Source organism: Sus scrofa, chromosome 2, assembly GCF_054392235.1.
Source record: "Sus scrofa isolate SSC_HxYL_T2T_F1_AM1 chromosome 2, Sscrofa_HxYL_maternal_Yorkshire_Landrace_v2.0, whole genome shotgun sequence".
Lineage (NCBI taxonomy): Eukaryota > Metazoa > Chordata > Mammalia > Artiodactyla > Suidae > Sus > Sus scrofa.
The window spans coordinates 79466821-79489943 of NC_139384.1; the positions used below are offsets into that span (position 1 = coordinate 79466821).

Sequence of the window (23123 nt, forward strand, 5' to 3'; positions counted from 1 at the left end):
CCCCTTCAAGTAAGTCGGGTCCTGGGAGAAACTTAGCTGCAGACAACTGCAGAAATCAAGAGCCAGAGGTGCACATGCTGCTGCAGGAGCATTACATCTACCTGCCTTCAGTCATTCTGCTCACAAAACTGTAGCAAGACATGGCTCCAACCTCAACCAGGTCACCTCGGGTGGCAGGGACAACACTCAGACTGAACCCATCAAAGGGACATTTCTACAATGCTGACAACTCCTATATCTGGGCAGGAGACAAATCTGTGAGTCTGAGTTCTTTGAACCTGTCCTATGAAGTGGGATATTCAGCCTGACAGAAAGGAGCAGAAAGACAAAGAGACCTTCAGAAAATCTAAAATGTCTTGCCCGGGGAGTTCCCATCATGGCGCAGTGGTTAACAAATCTGACTAGGAACCATGAGGCTGCGGGTTCAGTCCCTGCCCTTGCTCAGTGGGTTAACGATCCGGCGTTGCCGTTAGCTGTGGTGTAGGTTGCAGAATCAGCTCGGATCCCGCGTTGCTGTGGCTCTGGTGTAGGCCGGTGGCTACAGCTCCGATTCGACCCCTAGCCTGGGAACCTCCATATGCTGCAGGAGCGGCCCAAGAAATAACTAAAAAGACAAAAAAAATAATAAAAATAAAAATAATAAAATAAAATAAAATAAAATGTCTTGCCCTGTGAAGATTGGATTTAATCTGCTTGGTCCCAGAATGAAAGGTCCAAGCCCAGGGCAGGCACTGAAGAGCCAGAGGTGTGGCAAGAAGAAGGATGGCCAATGTGTCTCTCCTGACACCCAGGCTTTCACTGGCGAGTCCCCCCCCTTCCTCAGAAAAACTGGAGGCATCACTTCCCATCTGCTTTATGTTCATAGCCAGGAGAATTAGCAGTGGACACGGAGGACCAGGTAGATGAGTCATGGAGAACAGCCTAAAGAGGAAATCTTAGCACCCTTCCACTCCAGATCCCACCATTCACTAACTGCTTCCCTCAGAGCAGTTTCTTTAAAGATAAAATATACAGAGGACAACCATGAAGTTAAATACACTCCAATTCTGAGGCTTCTGAAGAGAAAGGGTATCAACAGCATCAGGAAGGAGGGATCTGGGAAGTTGAGAGCTTGGTGGATACTGGGCAAAGGGAGCTGCCTGAATAGGAGCAGCATAGCAGGGGTGCTGGCTCAGAGTAAACCCAAGAAACTCACAGGGTAAGAAAGGCAAGTTCGGAGAAAGAGGCTGGCTACTAGTCTGAGAGAGGTCAGAAATGTCAGGCTAAAAATCACTGATTTTGTTCCATATTAACACATCACTGGAAGAGTCAAGGGGGAGTCCCCATTGTGGCTCAGAAGTTAACAAACTCAATTAGTATCCACAAGGATGTGGGTTCGATTCCTGGCCTTGCTCAGTGGGTTAAGGATCCAGCATTGCTGCTAACTGTGGTGTATGTAGCTCACAAACAACTCAGATCCCGCATGGCTATTTCACAGGCCAGCAGCTACAGCTCTGATTCAGCCCCTAACCTGGGAACCTCCATATGCCATGGGTGTGGCCCTAAAAAGAGGGAAAAAAAAAGTCAAAGGGGATGTAGAACCCAAGATATGATAGTCATGCTTTATGGAAAAAAAATCTGGCATAAATATACAATATAGATTAGATAGAAAAAGATAAGATTAAACTACCCTATCTAATCTAAGCTAAACTAGAAATGCTGGTCTATAACATGGTTTAGCAGGAGTTGAGAACATGCTGGAGAAATTACAAAGCTCCATTAACTCTGCCTCTTGTAACTGGCTGCATTCTGAGTGGTGCAGGGCTACCGGAGATAGAATTTGTGACAGGAAGGATAAGAGACACCCCTCCCCCCAAAAGATGTCCATGCTCAATTCCCCAGAACCTGTGAATATATTACCTTACATGGCAAAAGCGACTTTGCAAATGTGATTAAGGTTATAGCCCTTGAGATGGGGAGGGTTATCTTGGATTATCCAGGTGGGCCCCATCAAATCACTTAAATCTTCACTTAACAGAGCACAGAAAACTTCCCAGCTGCATTTCAAGAAGTGTGACTACAGAAGGGTCAAAACAATGTAATGTGAAGCTCTCTTGTGGCACAGAGGGTTAAGGACCCGTTGTCACTGCGGTGGCTCTGGTCACTGCTGTGGTGCAGATTTGATCCCTGGCCCAGGAACTTCGGCATGCTGCAGGCACAGCCATCCCCCCACACCCCAAAAAAGATGCGATGCGAGAACAGGCTTTGTTGACCTTAAAGATGGGGCCACAAACCAATAGATGCCATCACCTCCAGGAGCTGGGAATGGCTCTCATCTCAGAGCCAGCAAGAGAAGTGGGACCTCAGTCTTATAACCACAAGGAAATGAATTCTACCAATAACTTGGAAGAGAGAGTAAGAGATTCTCCCCCCAGAGCCTCCAGAAAGGCATGGCATTTTTTAGAACTGTCTCTCCAAAGAGGTACCCCTCCTGGCAACCCCAACTGCTGGAAGTGGAAGTCTTTAAGACTGAAGACAATAAAGTCCAAGACCTGAAAAGGGATGTGGAGGAAATCAGGGAAGAGGCTCCCTGGAAGTAAAACAGGCAGTAAACAAGAGACAAGGATACAAAGAATTAAGTAGTAAGATACTGGGATGAAAAAGGACAGAAAGCCACCTTAACTAAAGTCTGCTTGGTCAAAGGCAGGACTGGGTACATAGCACAACAGCTAAGCTAAGGTGGCAGCAAAAAGAGCAAGTCCAGGCATTTTATTGGAAGCCAGGCAAATAGGAAGGTCAGAATGATAAGCAGGCATACACTGCTCTATTAACATGTGCCTTAGTATCTGCATGTTGGTCCTTCAAATTATGCCCTCCCCCATCATGGAAATGAAACATACAGCTGACCATGTGGTAAGCAGTGAAGGTGGTTTCTGTTGAGGTGCTCTCCTATAATGCTTACAACTGTCAGCTCAAACTTCACAAAGCCCCAGTGGAACTGGCACTTCTGTCCTATTTTACAGATAAAGCACCTGGGAGTTCCCGTTGTGGTGCAGTGGTTAACGAATCTGACTAGGAACCATGAGGTTGCAGGTTCGATCCCTGCCCTTGCTCAGTGGGTCAAGGACCCGGCGTTGCCGTGAGCTGTGGCATGGGTTGCAGACGCGGCTCAGATCCTGCATTGCTGTGGCTCTGGCATAGGCCGGTGGCTATAGCTCCGATTCGACCCCTAGCCTAGGAACCTCCATATGCCGCGGGAGCGGCCCCAGAAAAGGCAAAAAGACAAAAAATAAAAATAAAAAAAGCACCAGGAAGTCAGACGACTCAAGTCATCCTGCTGGCAAATGGTAAGGCAAGATTTAATTAAACCCCAGTAATCTGTGCCTCTAGAATCCTACTGCAGGGACAACTAGAAACGGTAGGTTAGTTTTGCCCTATTCTGTATCTACCCAGGAGCCATGGAACTAGACATGAACTTCAACACTCAGCCTAATTTAATCAGAGTGGCTAGCAGAAAAGAAAACTATCATAATTACAAGGGCTAGGAGTTCCCATCATGGCGTAACAGAAACGAAATTTGACTAGGAACCATGAGATTGCAGGTTCGATCCCTGGCCTCACTCAGTGGGTTAAGGATCCGGCGTTGCCATGGGTTGTGGTGTAGGTCACAGACTCGGCTCGGATCTGGTGTTGCTGTGGCTCTGGCGTAGGCTGGCAGCTGTAGCTCCGATTAGACCCCTAGCCTGGGGACCTCCACATGCCATGGGTGTGGCCCTGAAAAGACAAAAGAAAAAAAAAATTACAAGGGTTAAATCAGTTGTGCAAGGAGGTGGCTGGAAACAATATGTAAATCCAGGCTTCACTGAAGGGGAAAGACTGGCATACAAGCATTCAAGAGTCTACCAGACACCAAGCTGCAGATGCGATGTATGAGGCAAACATGCTCAAACAAAACAACTCCAAAACTACAAAGGCAGCAAACTGGATGTGCTGACAGAATTTGACATCCTTCTCAGGCAGGAAAGGGGAGTGTCTTTCTTTCTTTCGACCAGTGCGTGCAGTGGCTTGATGTGGGATCTCAGTTCCCAGACCAGGGACTGAACTCGTACCACAGCAGTGAAAGCACCAAATCCTAACCACTAGACCACCAGGGAACCCCATGAGAAGAGGACTGTCTTTCTGAACATTCTTACAGATGAATGGACAGTAACCAGCATGGGGAAGCAATAGGTAGAGCCCACTGTCACACTGGTTGCTTTGCATGGCCTCAGGCCCTAAGAACTTAAAAAGGTAGCTTGCATGGCTTGTGAGGAAAAGAGCACAAGATGAGTCAGGGCAATGGACAGAGATCCTGGACTTCAGGCCAAGTGCACCAGGCAGTTTGTAGGGCAGGAAAACCTTTGGAATCAACTTAGGTTGTAAAGGATCATGGTTTCCACTTAAAGAAAACAGACCTGAGTAGCAATAGAAGGACAAGTGGGAGATTATTGCTTTTTCTATACAAAGACGGTGGCTTAGTAAGAAAAATCAAGTGGAAAAAAAGTGATTTGTCCTGAAAGGCATGATTTTTACAAGACTTAGGGTATAAAATACTTCAAAAAAGTTAGATTTAAAAATTCAAGTGTAAAAAATACCTTTTAGTATCATTACACACCTAATGTAACTGACTTTTAAAAGATGCTGCCATTGGAGTTCCTGTTGTGGCTCAGCGACAACAAACCTGACTGGTATCCATGAGGATATGGGTTCGATCCCTGACCTTGCCCAGTGGGTTAAGGATCCGGCATTGCCATGAGCTGTGGTGTAGGTTGCAGATGAGGCTCAGATCTTGCGCTGCTGTGGCATAGGCCAGCAGCTGTAGCTCCAATTTGACCTCTGGCCTGGGAACTCGTATGCCGAGGGTACAGCCCTAAAAGCAAAAAAATAGGAGTTCCCGTCGTGGCGCAGTGGTTAACGAATCCGACTAGGAACCATGAGGTTGTGGGTTCGAATCCCTTGCTCAGTGGGTTAAGGATCTGGTGTTGCCGTGAGCTGTGGTGTAGGTCGCAGATGCAGGTCGGATCCCGCGTTGCTGTGGCTCTGGCGTAGGCTGGCGTCAACAGCTCCGATTAGACCCCTAGCCTGGGAACCTCCATATGCCGCGGGAGCGGCCCAACAAATGGCAAAAGACAAAAAATAAATAAAAGACAAGAAAAGACTCTTTTAAAAAAAAAAGCAAAAAAATAAATAAAAAGATGCTGCCATAAACACTAGTATAAGTGACAAATACCTCACTGAGGACTAGGCCTAGATTTTGTTCCCAGAGTATTCTACTGGACTTAGGTACCTCATGTTATATAGACCGCTTCTAGAATTTTTCCTTTTCCTTTTTTTCCTTTTTTGGCTGCACCCACAGCATGCAGAAGTTCCCAGGCAGGGATCCAACCTGAGCCACAGCAGTGACCAGGGTGGATCCTTAACTGCTAGGCCACAGGAAACTCCATCAGTTGAGAAGAGTTACACCTTCATTAACAAGGAGATAAGGGAATTTTTCCCTTTTTATGGCTGCACCTGCGGCATATGGAAGTTCCTGGGCGAGGGGCTGAATCGGAGCTGCAGCTGTGGCCTATGCCACAGCTACCACAACATGGGATCCGAGCCACATCTTTGACCAAGGCCACAGCTTACAATAACGCAGGATCCTTAACCCACTGAGCAAGGCCAGGGATGGAACCCACATCCTCACAGGATCCTTAACCCATTGAGCCACAATGGGAACTCCACTAAGGAAGTGATTTAAGGGAATAATGAATGCTATGTTTATGTGTATGTTTGGTACACTGAAATTCAAAATTTTAAGCTGTTGAGAGGGTCACATAAGCTGACAATGTCAATGCTCTGAGGCAGAAACCCAAAACTCCATACCTAAAATACGCAATTCTAGTTCAAAGCAATATGCAACCTAGGGTGAATGGTGGATTGTAACACTCGCCTAAAAACATTCAAATTCAGCCAAACACAATACTTCTCTTGCCCAATAAAAGCCATAGCTGAAGGGAAAGGTTTTGACAAGAAGCAGACCTCAGTGGGAATCCTTGTTTCCTCACAGTGAGCTCCTATGGCAACCACTCTAGAGAACACTTAAGGATTAAGTGAGATAATATAAAATGTTTTATACAATTAGCAGAACTGGGAAAAACCAGATTAGTCAATTAACAGTGCTAACATGAAGGGCTTCATGTGCCAGGGCAGATTGTCATTTAATCCAGCACCACTTTAAAGCCCATGTTAGGAGTTCCCGTCGTGGCACAGTGGTTAACGAATCCGACTAGGAACCGAGAGGTTGCGGGTTCGGTCCCTGCCCTTGCTCGGTGGGTTAACGATCCGGCGTTGCCGTGAGCTGTGGTGTAGGTTACAGACGCGGCTCGGATCCAGCGTTGCTGTGGCTCTGGCATAGGCCGGTGGCTACAGCTCCGATTCAACCCCTAGCCTGGGAACCTTCAACTCCTAGCCTGGGAACTTCCCTATGCCTTGGGTGTGGCCCTAAAAAGACAAAAAAAAAAAAAAGAACCACCCTCTAACTGTGGTTAAGAGGTGGTCTGGGGAAAGGATCAAGATGGCAGAGGAGGCGTTCCCATCGTGGCTCAGTGGTTAACGAACCCGACTAGGAACCATGAGGTTGCGGGTTTGATCCCTAGCCTTGCTCAGTGGGTTAAGGATCTGGCGTTGCCATGAACTGTGGTGTAGGTCACAGACGTGGCTCGGTTCCCACATTGCTGTGGCTCTGGCACAGGCCAGCAGCAACAGCTCTGATTAGACCCCTAGCCTGGGAACCTCCATATGCTGAGAGTGCAGCCCTAGAAAAGGCAAAAAGAAAGAAAAAAAGATGGCGGAGAGTAAGACGTGGCGCTCACCTTCTCCCACAAACACATCAAGAAGTGGCCTGACACTTGAAAGGGAGAGCCAAATTCTCCCAACACCTACTCTTCCCACCCCCAAAGCCCAAATCAGAACTGGCCTGGCACAACTATGGGAAACAAGCACGGGATGGGGGTGGGAATGGCAAAATCAGGTTTCACAAATCTGGTTGGGAAGTGTTTGGGGCTGGTCAAGGATCCTGAGACTAGGGCTCCAAGTGAGATCTGCAAGTTTCAGGAGTGAAATTGATGCCCTTCAGGAACATGAAGCCGGGGCTCAACGGTCTTTCGGCCCATCCATGTGCACCGAATAGCTGTAGCAGGGTCCATATATTAAGTGTTGCCGTCTCACTCCCCCTACACACACGAAACTGGTCGGTTCTCCCTGGCAAGGCTTCCTTATTGCCCACAGCTCACAGGCACAGATTTACTAGCAGAAACCACTCCGCTTTCACTCTGCCCAAGCCCGACTCTCACTGCATGGTCAGAATTCCTTCTAGGATGCTACTTCCCTAACTGTGTGGGGTGATGGAGGGAGCCCCCCGGGGAAGACAGGGCTCGCAAACCTGAGCCGGCCGCGCCCGGGACCCAACCGGCGACGTCGGTCTCTGGAGGCTGCCATCAGGATGCGTAGTGTAGGGGCGCTGAGGGGGGCCCCCCCCAAATGCCCCCAGGGACCTGGATGGCCCGACCACCCCCACCCCCCAGCAGACCGGGCACCGGAAGTGGAGGCCGAAGTGCTGGGCCTGAGGGGTATCCTGAGGCCGCGGGTTGCCCACTTCCTGCGCGACCAGGCTGGCGGCAGGGGCCGGGCCCGTGGCTACTCAGGAAAGGGGGTTCCCCACGGCAAACCCAAAGCTTGGTCTACTTTGAGATCAGAAGAGACCCCAAATTCCTAGTCATCAGGGAGCCGTGAGGGGCCTCGGCCCATTTTGGCGCCAAACGGCCAAGGGCGCGCGCGACCGGAAGTGCCACCCTGCCCGCGCCAACTGCCGCCGCGCGCCGCGCCATCCCACGCATGCGCGCCCGTCTGTCAGCGGCCACGGGCTACCCCGAGGGGAAGCAACTCCCCCACCCCCACCGCCTTGCCACCCTCCCACGTTCGCAGTCCCCCGCGGCACCTACCGCCTGCGGACATCGTCAGGCAGTGAGAACGCCCGGGAGGCCAAAGCGGCCACCCGCGCTGGGGCGGTACGGGCAGGCATCTTGGAAGGTGCAGCAGAGACAGCAGCAGCACAGGCAGCCCTGGCTTTTCGCGCGGAAACCGATGGGGAGGGGCGGCGAGCGGAGGCAGCGCGTACCATCCCGGCCCAGGCGTGGGGGAAGGCGGGACGTACCACACTGAGAGAGGCCGTACCACGTGCGGGCCGACTCAGTGGAGCTGGTTGTGCGCAGGGGCTGCGCATGCGCGAGGCGGGCGCGCACCCCCGCGCGGAGAAGTGGGCTGGTCCAAGCTTCTGTTTGCTGGGAGCCTTGCCTGAGACATTCATTCATTCTTTCCCACAAGCTAGGGATAAAATGAGGAGTATCCCCATGGGATTTCCGTGTGTGGGCTCTAGAGTTCAATTACTCAGTTCCAACCTACACCTATTTGCTCACGATAACAACCTTGGGCAGGTCATTTGGATCCAGCCCTAGTTTCCTTATGTCTGTGAAAAGGCTCTAATAACACTCCAGAAAATATTGAGGATGCACAAAATAGCTGGCACCAAAGATCCCACAGGGCAGGGAAATTTGGGCCACTGCCACAGCCCAGGGTGCTTAAAACGGATAGTCTCTTCAACAAATGGTGCTGAGAGGGAGTTCCCACTACAGCGGCTCCAGTGTCTGGTGGAGGCACAGGTTCAGCTGGTGCCGCCATTTAAAAAAGTAGTGCTAAGCAAATCAGATATCTACATGCAAGAGAATAAAATTGGACCCTTAACTTACACCTTAGGTAAAACAGTTAACTCAATGGGAGTTTGAGGTCAGCAGATGCAAACTGCTACCTGTGGATAAACAAGGTCTTAGTCTATAGTACAGGGAACTATATTCAACATCCTGTGATAAACCCTAATGGCAAAGAATGGAAAACAAGAATGTATAGGAGTTTCTTTGTGGTGCAGCAGGTTAAGGATCTGGCTTTGCCACTGCAGTGCCCAGGTCCCTGGCCCAGGAAGTTACACATGCTGCAGCCTTGGTTTAAGAAGAAAAAAAAAAAAAAGGAGTTCCTGTCGTGGCTCAGTGGTTAACGAATCCGACTAGGAACCATGAGGTTTCGGGTTTGATCCCTGGCCTTGCTCCGTGGGTTAAGGATCCGGCATTGCCGTGAACTGTGGTGTAGGTCACAGATGCGGCTTGGATCCTGCATCGCTGTGGTTCTGGCATAGGCCGGTGGTTACAGCTCTGATTAGACTCCTAACCTGGGAACCTCCATATGCCGCGGGAGCAGCCCTAGAAAAGGCAAAAAGGCAAAAAGGCAAAAAAAAAACAAAAAAAAAAAAAAAAAAAAAAAAGAAAGTATAATATATACCTGAAATCACTTTCCTGTACAGCATAAATTAACACTGTAAATCAATTATACTTATATTTTTTTAAAAGTTAACTCAAAATGGAGTAAAGACCTAAACCTAGACCTAAAACTATGGAACTCCTAGAAGAAAATGTGGGAGGAGAAGGGGCAGCTTCAGGATACTGGGCTTGACAATGACCCCAAAGCACAGGCCACAAAAGCTAACAGACAAATGGGACTACCTTTAAGTGAACTTATGCACAGCAAGTGAATCAAAAGTGGAAAGGCAACCCATAGTATGGGAGAAAAATGTCTACAAACCATGCATCTGATCAGGGCTTAATATCCAGACTACATCAAGAGCTCCTACAACTCGACAAAGACAACTTGATTTTAAAAAACTGGCAAAGGATTTGAATAAGCAGTTCCATAAAGATACAGATGGACAATAAGCACATGAAAAGATGTTCAACATGACTAATCAGGGAAATGCAAATCAAAACCACAATGAGGTCACCTGACATCATTAGGGTAGCCTCTGTCAAAAACAAAAGGGATTGACAAGGACGCGAAGATTAGAACCCATGTGCCCTGCTGGTGGGGATTTAAGAGTAGTGCAGCAGCGGTAGAAGTGTGGAGGTTCCTCAAAGAACTAAAAATAGAATTATCATATGATGCAGAAATCCCAGTTCTGAATATATAGTCAAGAGAATAGAAAATAGGATCTTAAAGAGATTATTTGTACACCAGTCTACACAGTGGCTTTATGCACAATAGCCAAGAGATGAAAGCAACCCAGATGTCCCTGGATAGGTGAAGTAATAAAGAAAATGCAGCATATACATACACTGGATTATTCAGCTTTAAAAAGAAACCCTGTCCTTTTGCGCCAACCTGGATGAAACTTGAGGTCATTATGCTAAGCGAAATAAGCCAGGCACAAAAAGACAAATGCTGGGGCGGGGGGGAAAATCACACTTATTCGAGGTATCTAATTTAGTCACCTCTTAGAGAAAGAGCAATGGGGGGGACCAGGGACTAGGGGGAGGGGGAGCGGGGAGTTGTTCCATAGGAACAGAGTTTCAGTTTTACACAATGAAATCATGTTCAAGCTCTGCTGCACAAGGACATGTATGCAGTTAATACTACTGTACTGTACAATAATGGTTGAGATGGTAAATGCTCTGTGTTTCTTACTACAGTAAAGAAACAAACCATTAATAAGTTAGGGCTGAGTTTAAAAACAAAAAACTATCTGCCACAACAACAAAAAAGCATCAGGGGGCTGGAGGAGTGATGCGCTGGGAGTTTGGGGTTAGTAGACGCAAACTATTACATTAAGAATGGATAAGCAAGGTTCTGCTGTACAGCGCAGGGAACTATATCCAATCACTTGTGATAGAACATGATAGCAGATAATGAGAAAAAGAATGTATATATGTATGACTGGGTCACTTTGCTGTATAGCATAAATTGACACAACATTGTAGATCAACTATACGTTAATAAAATTAAAAAGCAACTCTGCCAGAATACCACCAAAAAACATCAGGGGGTGGGGGAGGGATGGACAGGGAATTTGGGGTTAGTAGATGAAAACTATTACATTTAGAATGGGCAAACAACAAGGTCCTACTGTATAGCACAGGGAATGCTATTCATTATCCTGTGGTAAACCATATGGAAAAAAATGAAAAAACATGTATAGCTGAGATACTTTGCAGGACAGCAGAAATTAATACAACATTGGAAATTGACTACACTTCAATTTAAAAAAGCATCAGAAATGGAGTTCCAAGTTATGGTATCTACATTTTTTGGAGTTCGTATCATGGCTCAGCAGAAATGAATCTGACTAGCATCCATGAGGACGCAGGTTCCATCCCTGGCCTTGCTTGGTGGGTTAAGGATCCAGCGTTGCCATGAGCTGTGGTGTAGGTTGCAGACGCAGCTCGGATCTGCTGTGGCTTTGACGTAGGCTGGCAGCTATGGCTCCGATTCAACCCTTAGCCTGGGAACTTCCATATGCTGCAAGTGCAGGCCTAAAAAGCAAAAAATAAAAATTTACATTTCTGTATTACACAATTTACAAGTGACACACAAACTTGTTTCCTGCAACAGCTGGTGAAGAGTTTCTGGCCAGAAGTGGACCTCAGGCCCTCTGGTTGCTATGGGTTACCAACCCAAAGCAGGATCCCAGAGAACTGATATATTAGGAATAAAAAAGCTATCAATAGTTAATCAGCACTTCTGTGCTTACTGTCTCAGGTTCTTTTAAGAGTTATTTAATTGAATCATTAACCACCATAAAGGGAGGTATCAGGACCTGTATTTTGCATGGCCTAGGATATTTATTTCAGAGGAGTTTGGCTCTGGAGTTCCCACTGTGGCACAACAGGATCAGCAGCATCTTGAGTGCTGGGACACAGGTTCAATTCCTGGCCCAGCACAGTGGGTTAAGGATCTAGTATTGCCAAGCTGCAGCTTAAGTTGCAACTGTGGCTCAGATCTGACCCCTGGCCATGGGAACTCCATATGCCTTGGGGTGGCCAAAAAAGAAAAAAACAAAAAAAGATTTAAAAAAGTCTGGCTCAGAGGCTGCTTACCCACAACCATAGGCTCAGTAAGCAGTGGAGACCATGGATCCAGGTGTCTAGCTCCAGAGCCTGAATGTGCAAGAGTGACCCCAGTGTGGCCAGCTCTTGGGCCCCCTAGGAGGTCTAGAGACAACACTGGGGGAAACTGGACTAAGGAGAAAGGGCAGAAAAGGGATGGCAGGTAGAGAACAGTCTCACCAGATGGAGGCTCAGGCCCCATAAACCTGTCAGAAGCTGGCATCAGGATCCGGGCCCCTAACCCACCTTTGGGAAAGGGGAGGACAGGATAGGAGAAGGAGGGGAGACAGATGAACAGATCTCCCATTCAGGAGCCTCAGCTCACAGGAGAGCAGCTGCATTTACTGGAGTCTCCCTTTCAGGTAGATTCTCTTTGTCATCCCCTTGCCAAGGGATGATTCAACCTATTTTACAGATAGGGCAAGGCCTCAGGGACAAAGATTTGCTCCAGGGCCCTCAGCCCAACTCCTCGAGTTGCTCAGAGGCAGAAAGCCAGGTTCCACCTCTATGTTTATTTTTTTATTTTTTGGTTGTACCCATGGCCACTTGGAAGTTCCTGGGTCAGGGATCAGACCCAGGCCACTGCAATGACTGATAGATCCTTAACCCACTGAGCTACAAGGTAACTCCAGCCAGGTTCCACCTCTTTCCTCTCCTCCTCCTCTCAGTAATCTGTTTCTTCTTTTGAACTAGACCCAGGTCTTCCTACTTATCCACTAGGCTGCCATCATGGCTCACCTGGAGTATTCTAGCAGCCTCTTTCCCAGTCTCCCAGACCACTGCAACCAGAACTCAAAAACAAAACACACACAAAAAAACCAGCCCTGTCCTTGCCAAAACCTTTTAGACTGTCCCAGTGCCCTTGGTATAAGATAAAAGCATGTTGAAGTTTCTGTGGCACAGCAGGTTAAGAATCCAGTGTTGCTGCAGTTACAGTTTCAATTAGATCCCTCTGCTTGGGAACTTCCACGTGCAGAAAGAAAGAGGGGAAGGGAAGGGAAGGAAAAGAAAGAGGGGAAGGGAAGGGAAGGAAAAGAAAGAGGGGAAGGGAAGGGAAGGAAAAGAAAGAGGGGAAGGGAAGGGAAGGAAAAGAAAGAGGGGAAGGGAAGGGAAGGAAAAGAAAGAGGGGAAGGGAAGGGAAGGAAAAGAAAGAGGGGAAGGGAAGGGAAGGAAAAGAAAGAGGGGAAGGGAAGGGAAGGAAAAGAAAGAGGGGAAGGGAAGGGAAGGAAAAGAAAGAGGGGAAGGGAAGGGAAGGAAAAGAAAGAGGGGAAGGGAAGGGAAGGAAAAGAAAGAGGGGAAGGGAAGGGAAGGAAAAGAAAGAGGGGAAGGGAAGGGAAGGAAAAGAAAGAGGGGAAGGGAAGGGAAGGAAAAGAAAGAGGGGAAGGGAAGGGAAGGAAAAGAAAGAGGGGAAGGGAAGGGAAGGAAAAGAAAGAGGGGAAGGGAAGGGAAGGAAAAGAAAGAGGGGAAGGGAAGGGAAGGAAAAGAAAGAGGGGAAGGGAAGGGAAGGAAAAGAAAGAGGGGAAGGGAAGGGAAGGAAAAGAAAGAGGGGAAGGGAAGGGAAGGAAAAGAAAGAGGGGAAGGGAAGGGAAGGAAAAGAAAGAGGGGAAGGGAAGGGAAGGAAAAGAAAGAGGGGAAGGGAAGGGAAGGAAAAGAAAGAGGGGAAGGGAAGGGAAGGAAAAGAAAGAGGGGAAGGGAAGGGAAGGAAAAGAAAGAGGGGAAGGGAAGGGAAGGAAAAGAAAGAGGGGAAGGGAAGGGAAGGAAAAGAAAGAGGGGAAGGGAAGGGAAGGAAAAGAAAGAGGGGAAGGGAAGGGAAGGAAAAGAAAGAGGGGAAGGGAAGGGAAGGAAAAGAAAGAGGGGAAGGGAAGGGAAGGAAAAGAAAGAGGGGAAGGGAAGGGAAGGAAAAGAAAGAGGGGAAGGGAAGGGAAGGAAAAGAAAGAGGGGAAGGGAAGGGAAGGAAAAGAAAGAGGGGAAGGGAAGGAAAAGAAAGAGGGGAAGGGAAGGAAAAGAAAGAGGGGAAGGGAAGGAAAAGAAAGAGGGGAAGGGAAGGAAAAGAAAGAGGGGAAGGGAAGGAAAAGAAAGAGGGGAAGGGAAGGAAAAGAAAGAGGGGAAGGGAAGGAAAAGAAAGAGGGGAAGGGAAGGAAAAGAAAGAGGGGAAGGGAAGGAAAAGAAAGAGGGGAAGGGAAGGAAAAGAAAGAGGGGAAGGGAAGGAAAAGAAAGAGGGGAAGGGAAGGAAGAGAATTCATTCCCCCCCCCCTTTTTTTTTTTGCTTTTTAGGACCACACCCTTGGCATATGGAGGTTCCCAGGTTAGGGATCCAATTGGAGCTACAGCTCCCGGCCTACACCACAGCCACAACAACCTGGGACCAGAGCTGCCTCTTCCACCTACACCACAGCTCACGGCAATGCTGGATCCTTAACCCTCTGAGTAAGGTCAGGGATGGAACCTGTATCCTCATGGATGCTAGTCAAGTTGGTTTCCGCTGAGCCAAGACAGAACTCCCCTCATTCCCCCACCTTAATGAGCTCCAGCTTCCTGGACCCACTTGCAGTCTTTCAAGCTATTTAAGTGCCCCAGGGCCTTTGCCATCACATCTATCTGGGCCACTTTTCTGGGAGATTCACAGCTCAAATATTGCTGCTACCCAGAGGCTTCACCCTGGCCACGTGGGAGAAACCCATCACCCCCCAACCCCAGTTACTCTATCCTATTACCCAGTGGCCAAATAGCATTTCCCACTGTCAGATTCTTTCTATCGTAATTTTTCTGTTCCACTAGAGCAGAGTGGAACGTCATATGTTTTGCTATAAAGGATCCAACAGTAAATATTTTAGGTTTGAGGATCATGTGTTCAGTCACAACTGCTCAACACTGCCACTGGAGCATGAGAACAGTCATGGGCAATACGCAAATGAATAGGTATAGCTGTGTTTCAATAAAACTTTATTCCCAAAAATCTGGGCCTTAGCATGCTGACCCCTACAGAGACTATAGGCTCCAAAGGGCAAGGACTTTGGAAAGAGAGATGCAAATGAGGCAGACCCCCCTAAGGTTCACTCAGTAGGAATCCAAGTATCAGCTGAATAAACTTATAGGACATGAGAGGTCGCACTCTGAAAGCACCTGACGCAAATGTTGGTAGGTGTAGAGCCCTTTTCTTCCCTGCCAACTATGTGATTTCCCTTTCACAAACAGGGAAAGTGAGGCCCAAACCTGATCGGTTTTGTCTCTAGTCCCTCAATCACCTGCTTCACTCAACTTACCCGACCAGTAAACTGTCAGCCAAGGTCAAGGGGAAGGGCTAGGGATGGCTTCCAGGAGCCTCCAGAGTGATTTGTTGGATCAGACACCTCCCCCCTTCCCCACCTAGAGATGATGGGCTGATCCCATAAGAAACAAATAGAACTTCCAGAACAAGCCAGGTTCAGCCCTTGCAGGCATTTACTCTGCCTTCACCTCTCAGTAGCGTTCACAAACCCTTCATGATTCCTGGCAGACCTCAGCTCCCTGCTCCCCCCCACCCCATTCCTGCCTCCAGCTGGAGGGCTACCCTCCAGAGACCAGGAGAGGTCGGGTGTCCACCCGATCAAGGTCTGGGCGGCCCAGAGGGCTGGTGGAGGGATGGCCACGTGTCCTGAGCCACAGTCAGTCAGAAGGCCAAGGCTGAGTCACGCCACACACTAGGGAATTAGTCACGGCCACTGAGCTCTCACTTGGTACTGGCCCAGCAAAGGCCCTGGCAGTGACAGCAGCACTCAAAGATTCAACAGGGACACATTGCCACTCTCACCCTGGGCAGGTGGCCAGGCAGGAAGACCATGAGGGCAGGCCTCACAAGCAAGCTCTCTCTCCAGGCTCAAGTGACCAGGAATCGGATCACGGGAAACCATCTCTGGAGTGTGCTGGGCAGGCCCGCCTGCTCCTCGCAGGGCCCTTGAGCAGGGTAAGAGCTTTCTCTCTGGGATCAAAGGAGGCTGGCTGCTAAGCCTGGCAGGGTTTTCCTTCAAACAACCCTTGAGTCAGTTAACACATCTGCCCCTCCGGGGCCACGGCCCCGGCTCAGGTCATCCTTCCCTGTCTCCTGGACACCATCCAGCCCTCTCCCCACTATTCTCCACAAGGAAGTGGGAAGCATCTTCTCAGAATCCATATCTGATCATCTCACTGCCTCCCTACCCCCATTGAAAGTACCTGAATGGTTTCTTAGTACTCTTTCAGGGTCAACTCCACCCCTCTAGGCCTAGCCCTGCCCACATCAGCCCTTTGCTCAGCCCAGCTGAGCTGCATCCTGAATCCCTCCCAGCCCCTTCCTAAGGGCTGTGGTAGCCAACCTCCAACAGGGCCTCAATATCCCTTGTCCTTCAGCATTCACGTCCTTGAGGAATTCTCTCCAACAGTCAATCGGGGCCAGCCTGTATGGCCAAGAGAATATGGTGGACGTGAATGTGCAGGGCTTCTAAGCCTAGGTCATAAAACACAGCTCCACCTTGTTCTCCTGGGAGAAGGTAGCTACCATGTTGTAAGGATGCCCAAGCCACCCTGTTGGGAGGCCCTTGGGGAAGAGGAACCAATCTGCCAACCATATGAGAGAGCGGCTTTGAGAGTGGCTCTCCAGCTCCAGTCAAACCTTCAGATGACTGTAGCCCCCAGCCAGTATATGACTGTCACCTCAAGAAACCCTTCAAGCTGGAACTGCTCATGTTGCTGCTCCCAACTCCCAGCCTACAGAAACCATTGAGAGAGAATACATGGGTGGCGGTATTTTAAGCCACTAGACTGTGGAGCTTTTTGTTGCTCAGCTGTAAACAATCATTGCAAGGTTTCAACACTTGCTGTTCTCTTAGCCTGCAAAGCCCTGCTGCTCCTGTGTCCACTTCTGCCTGGAGAATTGCTAGTCATTATTCCTATTTTGGATCACCCATTGCTTCCTTCAAGGAGCTTTCCTGATCTCCTCCAATCCTATCAGGTGTCTGACAGCTCTTTCTTACAGAGTATTTACCTCAGCTGATCACACAGTTTGGGGTGATAGCTTTCTGCTAGCACCTAGTAAAGTGCCCAGGATGTAGCCTTCATACAACAAAGACTCATGGAGCCCTGCCTGGATGACGATATGATGTCTCTTCCCCTACATTAAATGCTTAGTCTGCAAACATCCATCAAAACCACAAGTGCACAACCCTTTTATTCTGCTATTCTACTTCCAGGAAATTTCTCCTAAGAGATACTCACACACGTGTGCAAAATGAGAAGTGAGCACAGCCCTTCATTGAGCTTTGTGGGTAGAAAAATACTGGCAAGAACTTCGTTCTCCATCGGTGGGGGATTTGCTAAAGGAATTTTGTTCCATTCATACACTGACAGATCCCCACAATAACAACAACAAAAGGATATTTTTCTACATAACATCCTAGAGATTGTTTCCTGTATGTAAGTGGAAAAGAAAAAGAAGTAGGGTAAAATACATAGTGTGCTACTCTTTACATAAAAAGGGGGAAATGTAAGGAATATGTTTATTTATATGTTCTTACTTAAAATCTTGGGAAAGAAACAAGAAATGGATAAACTCCTGGAAATAAGGAATGTTAATTAGCAGGATGAGAGCTGCTGGAAGAGGAATTTTTCAGAATCTTTTTGCCCTTTTTGAATGCTGGACCATGTTGTCTATATTATCTACATCACACAAAAATAATTGTCAGAGCATTGGCAATGGGATGGTCTGGATCTACAGAAAGCCTCCATGGAAGATAGTGAAACTTGATCCCTACCCTCACACCATAAACAAAACCCAATTCCAGCTCTCTTGAGGATCTAAGGGGAAAAGCCAAGTCAAGAAAGTTTTTGGGTGGGGGGCACTTTTCCTCCTTTTCTCTTGAATCCCTTAATTCTCTCCACACAGTTTTGTCTTTTTAGGGCCACATCTGCAGCAAATGGAAATACTCTGGCTAGGGGTTGAATCAGAGCTGCAGCTGTGGTCTACACCACAGCAACGCTGGATCCAAGCCATATCTGCAATTTATGCTGCACCTTGTGCCAATGCCAGATTTTTAACCCACTGAGCGAGACCAGGGATTGAACCTGCATCGTCATGGACACAATGTGGGGTTCTTAACCCACTGAGCCACCGTGGGAACTCCCAAGAAAACTTTTCAAATAACAGGGTGGGAGTTCCCATCATGACTCAGTGGTTAACAAATCTGACTAGGAACCATGAGGTTGTGGGTTCGATCCCTGGCCTTGCTCATTGGGTTAAGGATCCGGCATTGCCCTGAGCTGTAGTGTGGGTCACAGATGGGCTCGGATCCCGCATTGCTGTGGCTCTGGCATAGGCTGGCGACTACAGCTCTGATTAGACCCCTAGCCTGGGAAACTTCATATACCATGGGTGCGGCCCTAGAAAAGACACACACAGAAAAAAAGTCAAATAACACAGAGTATCTTCATGACTTTGGAGTAGGCAAGTGTTACTTTAGTAGGACCAAAATCACATTCATCATAAAGGAAAATATGTTAGGCTGTATTAAGATGAATTTGTTCAGCGAAAAATACCACTAAAAGAAAAGTCAGACATAGATCCACCAACCAAGGACTTATTCTTACAATACGTATAGAATTAAATAAGAAGCCTGGCAATCTCTTTCTTATTAAGTAGACAAAAGAGCTGAACAGACACGTCAAAAGAGAGGACATCCAAATGGCCAAGACTCGAATGGGAAGCTACTCACCTTCATTGTGAAATGAAGCCTCTGTGTGATTATCAGCTCTCACATACACCTAACACTCCAAGGTGGCCAAAGCTTGGGAGTGTTGGTAAGACCAGAACTCTCCTGTGCTGCTGGAAAAGCCCCAAATGGTACAGCCACAGTGGGAGATTATTCGGCAATGTTTACAAAGGCACTCCTATGCTCTGACCCGGTAATTCTATTCCCAGAATGGGTACTTTGGTCCAGGTATTTCTCCCTACTTCCCTCACTCACTCACTCCAAGCTTGGGCCTCCTTCCTTTCTTCCTTCCAAGACAACTATGTCCTGCTTTGCCTTCCTCAGCCCACCCCCATCCTTTTGAGTCTGCCCAGTTCCCCTAGCCACTACTCATTCGCAGCCACTTAACCCTAGAGAAAAACAGTGGTCAGACCTCAAGGCATCACTTACCTCCCAAGACACAAAGTGAAAACACACCACGTCAGCTCCCGAGCGGCAAAAAAAAAAATCGTCCTCACCACAATGAGCAGGGATGAGAAATGGGCCTGCCCTGGCCATTAAATCAGAAGGGCTTCATTTGAAGCCCCTCCCTCCCGGAAATGATTGCTAATTAACCACCACTGCCTCTCCAAAGGCAATCACCAAGTTATTACAATTACCTGGCAAAGAGGGATTCCAAGCGGGGCATCCCCACATTCCCAATTGAATCAGATGAAAGGAACCAGAAGGGCAGGCACTGTTCCTCCACCTGGGCCCTTCAGATCCTTGGAGCCAGATAAGCCTTTGTCACGGGAGACTGTCCTGTGCATTGCAGGATGATTAGGGACATCTCTGACTTCTACGCACTACATGCCAGCAGCATCCCCCCACCCCCAGGAAGGACAACCAAAAATGTCTCCAGACATGGCCAAATGTCCTCTGGGGGTCGTGGAGTCACCCTGGAAGAGAGGGACCAATTTAGCCATGTGGAAGTGATAATGCAATGGTCTTGTCCCAGCCGTATGTCCTTTGGGTAATATCCTACAGCTGAAATTCGGCCCCAGATCAGCATTTTTAAAATGGTTAGGTCATGGGAGTTCCTGCTGTGGTGCAATGGAAATGAATCTGACTAGTAGCCATGAGGTTTCGGGTTCAATTCCTGGCCCTGCTCAGTGGATTAAGGATCCGGCATTGCCGTGAGCTGTGGTGTATGTCGCAGACATGGTTTGGATCTGGTGTTGCTGTGGCTGTGGTGTAAGCCGGCAAGTGTAACTCTGATTTGACCCCTAGCCTGGGAAGCTCCATATGCCTCGAATTCAGCCCTAAAAAGAAAAAAAAAAGGTTAAATCATGGATGGATCCCATCAGGAAGGGTACAGAGCAAAAATGCAGAGTCCTAGGCCCTAGAGTCAGATTCTCTGGAGCCCTGGTAGGGCTCAAGTAGCTCTCTATTTTCTTTTTTTTACACACTCCCCAACTGTGAAAGTTTAAGAAGCATTTTCCAGAGTTCCCGTCGTGGCGCAGTGGTTAACGAATCCAACTAGGAACCATGAGGTTGCGGGTTCGGTCCCTGCCCTTGCTCAGTGGGTTAAGGATCTGGCGTTGCCATGAGCTGTGGTGTAGGTTGCAGACACAGCTCGGATCCCGCGTTGCTGTGGCTCTGGCGTAGGCCGGTGGCTACAGCTCCGATTAGACCCCTAGCCTGGGAACCTCCATATGCCACGGGATCGGCCCAAGAAATAGCAAAAAGACAAAAAAAAAAAAAAAAAAAAAAAAGCATTTTTCCCTCCAGCTTTATTGAAGTATAAATAAAAATTGCCTGTATTGGGAGCTCCCACTGTGGTGCAGTAGCTTGAGGATCCAACTGCAGTGGCTTGAATCACTACAGAGGCTTGGATTTGATCCTGGGCTCAGTGCAATTGGTTAAAGTATCCTGCGTTGCCACAGCTGCAACTCGTATTTAGTCCTGGCCTGGACACTTCCATATGCCACAGGGGCAGCCATAAAAAATTTTAAATGCGTATATTTTAGGATTTCCCTTTGTGGCACAGTGGAAACGAATCCGACTAGGAACCATGAGGTTTCGGGTTCTATCCCTGGCCTCGCTCAGTGGGTTAAGGATCCAGCATTGCCGTGAGCTGTGATATAGGTCGAAGAGGCACCTTAGATCTGGTGTTGCTGTGGCTGTTGTATAGGCTGGCAGCTGTAACTCTGATTTGACCCCTAGCCTTGGAAACTCCATATGCCACGGGTGCTGCCCTAAAAAGCAAAAAATAAAAATTAAATAAAAATTAAAAAATAATAAAATGCGTACATTTTAGGTTTACAATGTGATGATTTGATATCTGTCTACATTGTGAAATAATAACCACAGCCAAATTAATTAACACCTCCATCACCTCACCTGGTAGCCTTTTTTTTTTTTTTTTTTTTGTCTTTTTGTCTTTTTTGTTGTTGTTGTTGCTATTTCTTGGGCCGCTCCCGCGGCATATGGAGGTTCCCAGGCTAGGGGTTGAATCGGAGCTGTAGCCACCGGCCTACGCCAGAGCCACAGCAACGCGGGATCCGAGCCGCGTCTGCAACCTACACCACAGCTCACGGCAACGCCGGATCGTTAACCCACTGAGCAAGGGCAGGGACCGAACCCGCAACCTCATGGTTCCTAGTCAGATTCGTTAACCACTGCGCCACGACGGGAACTCCCTGGTAGCCTTTTTTTAATCATCCTGCTATACATTAGATCCTTAAAATTTATTCATCTTGTAACTGAAAGTTGGTCAAAAGTGACAAACATTTCCTCATTTCCCTCATCCCCCAGCCCTGGGCAACCACCATCCTACTCTCTGCTTCTGTGAGTTCAATTTTTTTTTTAGGTTTTCACCTGTAAATGAGATCATACAGGATTTGTCTTTCTGTGCCTGGCTTTTTTTTTTTTTGGCCACACCCTCAGCATGCAGAAGTTCTTGGGCTAGGGATTGAACTTGCACCACAGCAGTGACAGGAGCCACAGAAGTGACAACACCAGATCCTTAACCTGCTGAGCCACCAGGGAACTTCCTGGCTTATTTCGCTGAGCATGATGTCCTCCAGGCTCATCTATATTGTTGCAAATGGCAGGATTTCCTTCTTTATGGCTGAATATAATTCCCTGTGTATATATGCGTATGGCTGTATCATGTTCTTTTATTCATCCTTCCATTGATGGACACGTAGATTGTTTCCACATCTCAGCTACTATGAATAATGTTGCAATAAACATGGGAGTGCAGATACCTCTTCAAGATACTGACTTCATTTCCTTTGAATATATATCCAGAAGAGGGATTGCTGGATCATATGATAGTTTGACTGATTGATTGATTGATTGATTGATTGATTGTCTTTTTAGGGCCTCACCTGTGGTATATGGAAGTTCCCAAGCTAGGGGTCGAATCAGAGCTGCAGCTGCCCGGCTACGCCACAACCACAGCAAAGCTAGATCCAAGCCATATCTGAGACCTATACCGTAGCTTGTGGCAATACCAGATTCTTTAACCCACTGAGCCAGGCCAGGGATCAAACCTGAATCTTCATGGGTAGCAATCAGTTTCTTAACCTGCTGAGCTATAATGGGAACCCCTGATAGTTTTATTTTTAATCTTTTGGGGCATCTCCATACTGTTTTCCGTAATGGAAACTTCCTAACATTATATTATATAATTACTTTTATGGTCTGTTTCCCCTACTGGAATATAAGATTGCTGAAGGTAGAAATAAAATAGAGTGTTCGAAACGTATTTTGAAAGGTTAGCATTTTTTTTAAAAGCCTTATTGAAGTAAAATTTTTATACCACAAAATTTTCACCCATTTTAAGCAAAGAAATCAATGTTTTTTAGTAAATGGCCAAATTGTACAATTATCATTACAATCCAATTTTAGAGTATTTCCATCACTTCAATAAGAATCCTCATGCCTGTTTCCAGTTAATCCTAATTCCTACCTCCAACGCCCAGGCAACCACCCATCTACTTTCTATCTCTATAGATTTGCCTCTTATGGATATTTCATACAATGGACCATTTCATATATTGGACCATACAATTTGTGATATTTGGGGTCTGACTTCGTTCACTCGGCATAATCATTGTGAGTTTCATGTTATTATGTGAGTTAGTATTTTTTTTTTTTTGTCTTTTTAGGCCCACACCCTCGGAATATGGAGGTTCCCAGGCTAGGGGTCTAATTGGAGCTGTAGCTGCTGGCCTATGCCACAGCCACAGCAATGGCAGATCCAAGCCTCGTCTGCAACCTACACCACAGCTCATGGCAACACCAGATCCTTAACCCACTGAGCAAGGCCAGGGATCGAACCCTCAACCTCATGGTTCCTAGTCGGATTCGTCTCCACTGAGCCACGATGGGAACTCCTTTTTTATTCTTCTTTTATTGCTGAGTAAAAATATTCCATTGTATGGATGAACCACAT

General features: G+C 47.6%; 1 protein-coding gene across 13 annotated transcripts in view; it reads right to left on the reverse strand.

Moving 5' to 3' along the window:
* DNMT1 (DNA methyltransferase 1) overlaps positions 1 to 19213 on the reverse strand; it is a 59326-nt gene extending 40113 nt beyond the window's left edge. For 4 of the 13 annotated variants that reach the window (XM_085009777.1, XM_085009775.1, XM_085009776.1 and 1 more), the window contains exon 1: positions 19130 to 19213. Coding sequence is in view for 8 of the 13 variants with exons in the window: in XM_021082029.2 (XP_020937688.2) it covers positions 8001 to 8080 (80 nt within the window). In the remaining 5 variants the exon portion in view is untranslated. 13 annotated transcript variants of the gene reach the window in all.
* Positions 19214 to 23123: the final 3910 nt, after the last annotated feature.